This window comes from Mycteria americana, chromosome 27, assembly GCF_035582795.1.
Source record: "Mycteria americana isolate JAX WOST 10 ecotype Jacksonville Zoo and Gardens chromosome 27, USCA_MyAme_1.0, whole genome shotgun sequence".
Taxonomy (NCBI): Eukaryota; Metazoa; Chordata; class Aves; order Ciconiiformes; family Ciconiidae; genus Mycteria; species Mycteria americana.
This window is the reverse complement of record NC_134391.1, coordinates 1,806,758-1,818,498: the sequence shown is the minus strand read 5'-3', so window position 1 is coordinate 1,818,498 and position 11,741 is coordinate 1,806,758. Positions and strand designations below refer to the sequence as shown.

General features: G+C 39.8%; 1 protein-coding gene across 1 annotated transcript; it reads left to right on the top strand.

Annotated features, from left to right (window-relative positions):
- Nucleotides 1-726: 726 nt before the first annotated feature.
- On the top strand, nt 727-11,474 carry LOC142421191 (butyrophilin subfamily 2 member A1-like). Its single transcript, XM_075525728.1, has 11 exons — nt 727-799; nt 2,791-3,141; nt 4,395-4,679; nt 6,009-6,107; nt 6,509-6,535; nt 7,348-7,425; nt 7,690-7,716; nt 9,925-9,951; nt 10,193-10,213; nt 10,400-10,426; nt 10,921-11,474. The coding sequence occupies exons 1-11, from the start codon at nt 727-729 to the stop codon at nt 11,472-11,474; spliced, it is 1,569 nt and encodes a 522-aa protein (XP_075381843.1).
- The last annotated feature ends 267 nt before the right edge of the window (nt 11,475-11,741 follow it).

Genomic DNA, 11,741 nt, shown 5'->3' with positions numbered 1-11,741 from the left:
ACTTGATTTTATCAAGTGAGATGGGAGATGTGAGAAAAAACACAGAAGAGGAGAGGAAATCAGGAGCTGTTATATCTATAATTAAGTTGTGTTGTGCCCTTTCAGCTCACTAGTCAGTTTGAGTTATGTATTTTTACTGTGAGTACGCTGTGAGTATGGATTAGTTCAGTGGTGAGTTGAAAACAAAGATCTTGGGAGGAAGTTGGAGAGAGTCACATTTGTTAAATCACAAGTTTCTCTTTAAAATGCTGATGTAAGACAACATTGCTCCTGGGAATTTACCCGTGAGGTTGTTTGGGGTTTTTTTACTATAAGAAAGGAAAAGAAAAAAAAAAAGAGTAATCTGCTAACATCAAAAGACAAGATGAAATGCTTTAAACTCCTCACTGAAAGGAAAAAATTGCCAATGAATGTAATAAAGGGTTTCTGGAAGACAAAGGTAAATATGGACAGCTGAATAAAGGAGGCAAAGAGTATAGTTCTTTTGGATCATTTATGTAGTTAAATTTGCTAAAATGAGGAAAGGTCTCCTGCAATACTCTCTGCCTTTGACAGCATCAAGCCCATTATCTGTAAGTTCATTCATATTTTTCCCTATTATTTTATCTCCACAATTACGCTTGTTATTTTGCATTGAACATGTGAAGAGACCGAAGGAGTCACACAGGAATTTCATCTGGAAGCTTTGCTTTTGGTCCTGTGGATGATTAGGAAGCCTGGATATTGATGGGTTCCCCCTTTTGGTGGCTGACAGCTATTCACATACTGACTTTTCAATGCAGATCATGCCTGATTACAGGTAAAGATAGTTCCATTTTGAATATATTTTAATGAAACAGCTTATTTCTGCCTACGTTCACAAAAATGTAAAAGTCAAAAGTAATGAGTACACATGTTTCTTCTTTTTAACTTAGATGACATAAACCATCAAATTAAAACACCAAAGAAGACCCTCGTGCAGTCTGATATGTGTTAAGGTACCTGAGACATCTGTGTGGGCTGGAAGATATGATAGGGCTGCAGGAGACTTATAACCCTCTAGACTGGTGAATGGAGGCCAGCTGGGAAGCTCTAGGGTAACTCAGCACTAGACAGCTAGGTGTAGCCAACTGAATTGTGCCCAAGATTTTGGATTTGGCTCGCAGATTTAGCTGCCTACATTTAGCTTCTGAGAAGCAGGTGTCTTCATGCAAGCTCAGCATCTAGGATAAGATTCAGTTGCTCATGCATTGGCATCTGCTGCTCTTTTAGATACTGTAGGGTCGTCTTCTTGCTTCTTGATGTTCCAAAATAGAACAGACCTATCATGTAGCCTGTGTCACATTTGCCAGTCCTGTGTCTAGAGTACCTCAGGGCATCAAAGATGGATGTTCCTACCCAATGTTCCTACCCAACTGTATCCTACCCAATGAACAGACTCAACTGCCTACTGTAGAATGAACTGAACCAACTATTGGCTAGATCTCCATTGACTATAGTAGGAATGTAGTCAAGGCAATGATTGAACTGGAAGTGCCAGGTCAGTGGCAAGTGTGTCTCTCAGTTTATTCAAAGATGGAAGTTTTGCTTTTAGTGCTCTTGATGATTAGGAAGCCTGGACATCTGTTTTTAGGTTCCCAGTTCTGGACCTTAATCCCACTCCCTGTGAGTTATTCAGGTGCCGAACCACAGACACCTAGTGCCATTGTAAATGCGCTAGTGTATCTGAGATTTCCTGTTAAATGGAGCTGGCAGATGTGATAGAAGATCAGCATAGACTGGGGCCCTTTGGGCTTGATCAGATGCAATCCCATACAGCATATGAAGTGACATTATATTTAATATTAAATATTTCCTTGGTGTTTCATGGTAGATTTTTAACTTGCCATAGAATAAAGTCAAGTTGCTGTGATATGAATTCTTTGCAAATCCATGTTGGTTGCTATTTATTTTGTTACTTCCAAGAGCCTTTCTTCCATTCTGCTAGCTTCCTTAGAACCAAAATGAGAATGACTACTATAAAATGGCCTGGTTTTCCCTTTTAGTCCCTTCCAAAGATGTATGTTGTGGGTGGGATTCATCTCACCTATCTTTAGAATTATGAAAGCTGCACATCTAACTTCAGTATAGCAACCCTAGAGTTCACCATTCAAAGAACAGATCTGGAAGAGAGCGCCATTGGCCCTTTAACAAAAGCTGATCTCTGAAGCTGCCTGTTTCTCCTCATTCCGAACCGAGGACATCTAGCTCAGATGTCGATGACCAAATCATTGTATATGCAATTCAGGTGCCAATACATAAATGTCTAGTGTCCTTCTAGGCACTGCTGTATTCTGTTCTGTTCTCCAGCTGCTCCTTCACGTGAGTGCAGATCTGCTGCAGGTTGTATGCTACATCTGCCAGCACCATAGGGACGTCTTGCATACCTTACGACATTTCAAATGATACTAGGTACCAGCATTTGGGCAATTGAATCCCACCTTTACATTCCTGTTAGATAGATCCTACATCCTGTATTTGACCTTTTGCAGACTTCTCAGTGCTCACCCATTTTCCACGATTTCTCAATAGCCCTTACTTAATGACCACAAACTTGCTTAAGTTAGTTTTCAAAATGCTGAAGGATAAACTCCATGAGCCTCACATAATGTGAACATTACTCATCTAAGTAATCTGCCATGTTATTTTTCAGGGTTCTTCTGAATTCCTCCCCTATTGACAGTGATATTGGTTCTCTTGGTTGCCTGATGTAATGTCACAAAAAATGTGATATGGACAAACAGAAATAACTGCCATTTTATCTTTACATAGGTCAATTTATTAGCTCTCCTCCTAATAGTTCCATCATTGGAGTCATTGGAGAAGGGGTCGTTCTGCCCTGCCACGTGGTAGCAGATAACATTCCTGAGGTATTCTCTGTCCAGTGGATATTTCATGAACAGTCTCAAAAAATAATGGTGAGCAGATATGATGGAAAGAATAAAAAGGAGAAACAAGATGAGAGATATCAAGGCAGAACAGAATTCTTCCACAGTGAATTTAGAGTTGGCAACATGTCTCTGCGCTTGAAGAATGTCAGGAGCTCTGACAAAGGATCATACACTTGTGCGGTCTCTTTCAATGACACATACCATGATGTGTTGATTGAACTGCAAGTGGCAGGTCAGTGGCAATTCTCTCTCTTTTTATTCAAAGATGGAACGGAACAGAAACATGTATATCCATCACTGACTGAGGGAACTATAATATAAATTTAATATAATTTGACACATAAAATGTCTTGGGGGGGGTGTTTGATTTGAGTTAGTTTTCTTTAAATTAATGGCTATAACTGATATTTGAGGTAAGTTTTAGTTCTGATGTGAGATACCTTTATTTAGGTACCCAAACACATGCAGCTGTATGTGACTTGAGAGTACAATCTCCCTTCATACTCGATGAAAGCCCAGTCAGAAAGTTCAGGGAATCCTGCAATTATTCAGCTGATCAACATAAAGTTAAATTTATATTTCTACTGTGCAATCAACCATTACTGAGCTGATTGTGCAGTTTCTCTATGGTCAGCATAATTAATTGGTTCCACCCCAATACATCACTGCTTACCTTGCTGCCTACCCACAGCCGGAGCACAAAGCAGTAGGTAGGCCTTCATTGCTCCTGTATCTATTTTAGTACCTTAATAGATACCAGCTTCATGGGTAGCTTCAGTTAATGTGGTTGGCTTAGAAGTGGACATGTGTTCCTCCATGCTTTCCCTGCTCACAGGAACCAATTTCCACTATGTAGGTATTGTGGCATCTCATATTGCAGCTAGATCCTTCTGAATGTGTCTTCTTAGCTTTAGAACTCCAGATGGAACAACGGTTTAACATCTAAGTAACCCTGCAAGTTAGTCTTCTGAGATCCTGGGTATAAACAATACATTTTTTTTGAACTGTACACCGGATCTGTACCATGTCAGTAACAGTTTTACTTGAAATGATTAGCCTGAGACACTAATTCTGTTTTCATGTACAGATTGCACTAATTGTTCATAGGTTTCCTGTAATCCATTCCTGTAATCCTGTAATCCTTCCTGTAATCCATCATAATTATATAGATTTTTTTTCTTTTTTTACAAAGTTCTGGGAAATTCCACTGGCAACTTCATTCCAGAATAGCCATCCCCACCTAGCTCTGTTTGCTGTCATCTCCATTAAATTGTTCCTTATTCTCAATCTGATAGACTCTGAATTGATGACCATTAAGAAACTTCAGGACCCCAGTCTCTGTCACAGTTTAAATTCAGAAAAATCTTTCTATATACTTCCATACAAATATAAATATTAAAAAAAAAGTGTTGAATTCAAGATAAACCAGACAATTTCCTGTTCTCAGTACTGGTTGAAATGGAGAATACATATGCTTTTTCTTAGCTAAAGGTGGTGTGCCTTCCATTTTCCTGAGGAGTCACATGAAGCAGGGCATTGGCCTCACCTGCCATGCAACTGGATGGTTTCCTAAACCTGAGGTGATCTGGCTGGATGGCCAAGGACAGGTCCGGAAGGAACTATCGACCACAAAGATGACAATGATGCCTGCAGGCCTATACAGTGTCGTAACTTCCATGAACCTAAAACCGGGCTCTGACATGGAAGTCTGCTGCAGGATAGTCAACAATCTGCTAAATACAATGAGCGAGTCTCGAGTCCTCATCTCAGGTGGGTGAGCTCTGTAGTCACCTGCTTGTAAAATTAAAAAGAGAGACTGTCTAAATGGCATGGGTCCCATTTTTATGTCATGAGCTGGCCTGAAGATGTGTTCCCAGAATCAGTGTTGGAAAAAGTTCATGAGAGCTGCAGTCTTCCTCCACCTTTATTTCTAGTTGACTGCACAGCCTTCAACAGTACCTAGTGAATCAGTTTCTCCTTTTAAAAAGGGACCAGGTAGTATCAAGACTTTCTGTGTTCCCTTCTTCAAATTTAAGGCAGTCAACTTGTTGGAGCTGAATTAAAATGCATTAAGAATACAACTGCATACACATATAAAAATGACATATTTCCTTAGCGATGGTCAAACACTCTAAAGGCTTTCATTATCCAGAAACAGATTACCAGTCCATTTAATAAGATGTGCACTGGTGGGTTTCACAGAGCATAGCTGAAAACAGTACTTGCAGTCACAAGAGTTAAAGTAATAATTTCAACATCTCACAAACGTTTTTAGTCTATGTTTTTATCTTCCCTCTTTTTAATATGTGCATTACTGTGTAATCATGTGGATAATGTCATGCCTCCCCATACTCTGTAAAACTTTACACATTTCTGTTTGCTGGGTATATAGACGAACATCGGGTAGTCTGAAGCAAGCCTCCTAGGGCTGGACCCCAAAAAGAACTTCAGCACCACAAAGCCAATGTCTAGGTCTGGAATGGGAACTAGAGTGCAGTGTAAACCTCTTGAAGAAGTGTGTGAGGGAAGTCCCTTTTGGGATGGCATCAAGAAATCCCAGAACATTAAGTGCAGAGGTACCTGGAAAACCTGTTACTCAAATAGGAAATGGCCAACATGGGGAATGTCTTAAATCTTATTCTCCTTCTTGGCTTATGCACTGTACTTGGCAGGATGAAGCAGATATTCATTGAATCAAATTAAACAAGAGTGAAAGTGTCTCTCTTGTCCAGTGGTGATGGTGTCTTCCTTCATTCCATCACCTGCTCAGTTTAGCATGAAACACAACGCATCCATGAAAAAAAACTGAGACAAAAAAACAGCCGGTATTGCTGCCTTTCCCATGACTCATGAACTGTGGAAACCTGTCTACCTATTTCAGACATCTCTTTCATAATTCTGAATCTGATACCCAGAGAAAGAGTCACCCTGGATTAATCCTGTGCCAGAGGGCTAGATCTCTTCTTCAGCAACATTACTAGCAAAATTCAAGTAAAATACAAATTCACCACCTCCTCAGATGTATTGTCTGCATCCTAAGTTATAATTGTCTTTATGTTTAAACATTAATAGAATAACTCCTTTTGGTCATTTTTACAGATATTTTCTTTCCCTCCATTTCCAAATGGCTGATTATCTTCTTGGTAATTTTATGTCTTAGCATGGTCCTAATTTCCACTGTATTTTCTAAGCTGAGAAGTAAGTATTTCTTTATATCTTATCTCAGTCAACATATAGAAATATCATAACAGTTCATATTGAAATCCATGACTGTAACAAAAGCTCACAAGCAAAATCACCAGTGATTGTTTAATGATCAAATTCAGGAAATTGAACAAAAAAGGTGTGGGAAAGTATACGGTCTGAATAAGAAGGAATGCAAATTGCATGTCCTTACCTGAGACAGCTTTACGTCTGACAAGAGGAGCTCTGTGAGCTAAACTACATATGTAGTTTCCTCTCTATAATTATTAGGGAGATAACTCCAGAATGTTGCTAATGACAGAAGAGTTTAAAGGACAAATCAAAGATTTCTGATTTCTGTCAGTATTACTCTACAAAAACCTGCAATAAAGGGGTTTTTGCTCTTTTTTTACCAGGTAATCACAAGAAAACAGTTAGCTCAGGTAAGTAATGAGGAAGATTAATATGAAGATTATGACAATTTGTAAGTTGGAAGGTTTGTTTATATTAAATTACAGAACTAATTAGCAGTTCTAGTTGCCTCCAAATGTTTTGTTGTTTTTAATTTTATTTTTGCACCGCACAATGTAATAAGTTCCCATATGAGGTTTTTTCATTTGTGCTTTATAAACAGTCTGTTTCCTTCTTTCCTTAAGCTCTAGTCATTACTGTATGCTGACTGACATATATGTCATACATATTCAAGCTTTGTTTGCAATTGTTCAAGAGTTAATTAATTGATCAGAAGCATTCCTCAGATTCTTTAGAAGAGGAAGAACTAAATGAATGAACCAAACAGTCAAGAGCAATTCAAGGATCCAACTCAAGGCCATCTCAAGACTCTGAAAGCAACTTACTCTTTGAATATATTTGTTTGGTACTCACCACCTATGTCTGTACTTGAAAATAAAATGGACCAGTTGGCATAGAATCATAGAATGGTTTGGGTTGGAAGGGACCTTTAAAGATCATCTAGGCCAACCCCACTGCCATGGGGTGGGGGGGCATGGGATTGTGCTGAATGTGGATCAGCTCATGTGGATTGTGCTCTGTCCTGTTCACCAGGACAGAGTAACCGCAGTCAAACCATTTATTGGCAATGGCCCTCGCCTCATGTTGTTGCCTAGATACCTGCTTATTGTTACGGAGAGTACTAATTGACCCATGCTATAACCATAGCAGGGATTATTCTCACAAATGAATTGCATGAATAATTTTATTCCCTGAGGCACATCTGGTTCTGTTCCCTGACCAGATTTGGCAGTTGAGGATGCACATGTCCATGGGGCCAGAAAGGATTTATTCCTGGTCTCTGAAGCTCAGTTAGGCTATGGTTGGGACAAGACTTGCCTAGGAAGGACTGGGTGTCTCAGAATGCTACCTCATTTTTTGTGAACTCCATTAGAAATGAGACATGTCTTGGTATAAAAACTAAGAATTCTTTGGACTAACAGGAAGCCTTGGGAAATTTATTAGGTTAAATTAGATTGAAGTTTTAACCCCACTTATTTCTGTTTGTATATAAAGTACACTGTTGTATGACAAGGCAAGTTTACAAGAATAATTAACATTATGATTAATTTTCTTTATTTTTCAGTAAAAGCAAAGATGGACATGGAAGAAGGTAAAAGTGCTTTGTATTTGAAATGATGCTAAGATGTTCAGAGATCTCAAAGATGTAAATTCAGGGAAACAATATTCAAATGTTGATTATCAATATAGCAATTGCAGGAGTGGCAGCCCTTTTCAATATGTGACAGTGTTTCAATATATGAAACAGTGACAACCACACATCATATCCCACATGAGGCCTATTCTCTTGTGAAGACTGCAAATGTTTACAAGGAAGTAACATGGGCCAGCAGTGACCTTTTTGAAAACTCAACCAAAATCTCTGCTGTTGGATGGAAAGCTCTTAGCAAGCTTCTAGCACTCCTTCTCCTCCTGGTGACCACTCTTCTGCCTTTTTCAAGATTATTCAGAACTACCTTTAGTCAGCTGAGTAGCCCTGTAAACCCTGTGAATTTTATTTATGGATCTCCACTGGGAGCTTGAATGCCTATGGCTCAATTCTCTTGTGTACAAACAGGTGCCTTGGATGATTTGTGATGTCCTTGGTCATCCCACTTATCTCCTAGCTGCCATCCTGGAAGGAAGCAGATACCTCATTGATCTTTGATCGTATCTGACAGATACAATGTGAACTAACAGAGCTTCTATAGGACACGAGAGATCCTTTAGACACCTACATGCCACTTGGGGAACCCCAGGGCATCTCAAATGCACTAGGTACCTATGCATCTGAATATCCCTCTTAAATGTGGTCAGTTAAGGCATGATCTAAATAGGCTTTGAAAGAAGACCTCTACCAGCAATACAAATAAGTCTTGTTCCCACCCTGCTTAATGAGTTATCTAATAATAATAAAGATGAAATAATAATAAAAAATAATAACTTGAGTTATCTAAATATAATAAAGTTGAAATAATGTGATACATTCATGGGTTAAATTGTTGAATTGGATTTACATGTACTTAACTCAGAGCTGTTGACCGTATAATCCAAAGATGCACTTGCTATATGGTTACGCGGTTCATATATTGGTATTGTTGAGTGCATTAAGCCGATCTATCAAAGAGCTTACATTTCTTATCTCTGTACTGTCTTTTCTAGAAAAAAACCAACTGAAGTCCATGTTAGGTACGATGCTTTTGTTGTTCATTGTGTTTAATTGTCTTTGTGCTAAAGTTATGTCCACTTTGGTTTTTTTTCTGAGTTGGTTGCTTTGTTTGTTTATTCTGCTCTGATTACTGGGTTTGATGGCACTGTTTAATGTCATTAAGCATTTAAAATGAAATGCAAGGCTCAGCTGAATCGAATAATTTTCACATGAAAAACTCCAGGCACATTCTGAGATATTTACTTTTCTTTTCTTTTTTTTTTTTTTTTCAGAAAAGAAAGGCTTTAAGTATTGTAGAATTTGTGTGTGTGTGCTTAGCTGTAAAACAATCTAGTAGAAAGTATGTTGGAAGGATGTGTTTCCCACAGAAATGACACAAGTTTAAGGCTTTATGAAATGCAGTACGGAAGTCCACTAAGTAAATTTTAACTTCCAATTTATACCCAATAAGTACTCTGTTAATATTATTTCTCTTATTCTATGTGCTGAACTTTTCAGAAGGAGAGAAAACCAAAAATCGAGCAGGTAAATCTCATTTTCCTAAAATATTTATCGAGAATGGATGCTGTCCAGCCTCAGTGAAAATAAGCTACTCTGTTTAATTAGCTTACTTTTATTTTAAGTGACTTATCAGAAATGTTATTAGAGGTGATTACAGGGCAGAGGCCAATGGTAATTACTTCTCTACCTACACGTGCAGGATGCATTGTACCTTAGACCCTGATGCCGGTCCACTTACATCTCTCAGGGCTCTGCATTAGGTTTTTTCTCTCCCTTGTGGTTTCATAGAATCATTTAGGTTGGAAAAGACCCTTAAGATCATCGAGTCGAACCGTTAACCTAACACTACCAAACCCACCACTAAACCATGTCCCTAAGCACCAAATTTCACCTGGACACAACTGCAAATTTCACAGAACCCAAACTCTCAGCTTAGCTTTCTCATTCTCTCCTTCCCCTCTTCTCACGTTACTAAGAAAAAACTATAATTGCTTTTATCCTGCAAGTTTAATGACAGAAATCTCCCACATAAGTGAACACGCTGTTCCCAAAAGGAACAACTGGGAATGTAATTCTAATGTCTTTCTCACAAATGTTTTTTCGTTTTTGCCTTGAGTTTTTACATCACTCATTTATGCTATTCCTTTTCAGTGAAGTCCAAACTCAAAAAACGCTTTGGTAAGAAAACATATTTTATGCAAATCTGACATTCTTGTCAAGTTTAGAAACAATAACACAAGTCTTCAGGTTAGTATGTCTATGTTATCCCTGGATCTGAAGCCAAGTAATATAGTGAAATATCAACCTATGGAGAGGAATAGTCTCCTATTCACGCGTGGGGGTTGGCCTATTTTGAAAAACTGGAACAAAAAAGTAAAAGCAAACAAATGTTAGTGACTGGAATATCTTTCCCTTTCAGAGCGACTCAAAGCCAAACTGGGTAAGTGGTTTAAAAATGCTAGTAATTAGAAGTATTGGTGCGTTAAGAGGAGGAAGGTCATCACTGATGCAGAATCACAGTGATGCCAGGAATTGCACACTAGTAGACTTCTCAGTATTTCAGTCTGAGAAGTATCTAACTGCCCTATAAAAACATAATACAGTAATGTCCATTTCCTTTCTGTAGATTTCTGGGAAGCCAGAAGCCACGCAGGTAAGCTGGCAGGAGGAAGGGTGTGAAAATACAACGGCCATCTGTCCAAGCTACCCTGAAATGACCATGCCATGATGTTAGAGATATACCAACTGAGCTGGAGTCACAGGAATACGCCTGGCTTGGTTAACAGGAAATGAGGCTGGGATGTGGCAGTCGGGAAGACTGAGAAAAGCAGTTGCTGAAAGATGTCAAAGTCTGGGGTGGGGTGTGGACACAATTCTGGAGAGGACAGATGGCCGTATGGAAAAGAGAAAGAGAGATTTCTTGTAAAGCTTGTGGACTTGTGCCCCGAGAAAGGACATGGCTGTGACAGCTCCAAGGTACCTCTCGGTTCATCAGTGATTGCATGCCCTGCTCTGGGGAATGTTTAAGTTCTTTGTTGAATCGTGCCAGGACCACTCAGACCCTCAAACACTTCAACCCATTGCCCCATGCGGAGAGAGGTCCCTGAGCCGCTCTGCTCATCAAATGATTCTCGTTTTCCCCTCCAGTTCCCATTACTGTGAATCCTGACTGCCGAGTCCTGGAGCTCCAGGTGCCAGGGGCTCCAGGTGTGGAGAGCCACGCGTCTGAACCTGCTGGCCCAAACACTCCCTCCACAGTCCCTATCCTGGTGGCAAAGGAAGGGTTTGCAGCTGGGAAGCACTACTGGGAGGTGGAGGTGGGCCAGCAGCAGGACTGGGTGCTGGGGGTGGTGAGGGAGAAAGGGAGACAGGAGGAGGAAGGGGAGGACTCCTGGGGAGGACTTCCTGGGGAGGACTACTGGGCTCTGCACAGGTCCCAGGGAGAGATTTTCTCTAGCGAAGGAGACCGCAGGATTGAGAAGCAGCAGATGCGTAATTCCGTGCTTGGTGTGCTTCTGGACTTGGAGGAAGGGCAAGTGAACTTTTATGAAGCAGAGCAGATGGCTCTCATGGTGAGAATGCCTCTAAGGCTTGGAAAGGAACCTGCAGAAATGTTTTACCCATTTCTATCCAAAAGGGAAGGGACACTCACACCTCTTATCCACCCGGTCTTAATCCCTGTCCCTTTGCAGGCACTGTAAAAGGAAATTTTGAATCAAATGGGTTGTAGAATCAAAGTTCTCTGCCAAGAGGTCAGGGTTGAGAGAGGGAGAGACTAGAACGGCTTAGGACATCGGTAATTATCAAATAAAGAGAGTAGGACTGTGGCACAAAACAGGAAAACCTGAAAAAAGGGGAGAAAAAATGAAAGAAAATTACAGTGTCTCAAAACAGGGAAAAAATGCCCTTTGAAGCAAAAGAACTTTTTAGTATTATTTGTTCTCAACTAAGGGAACAGAGAAAGCCTC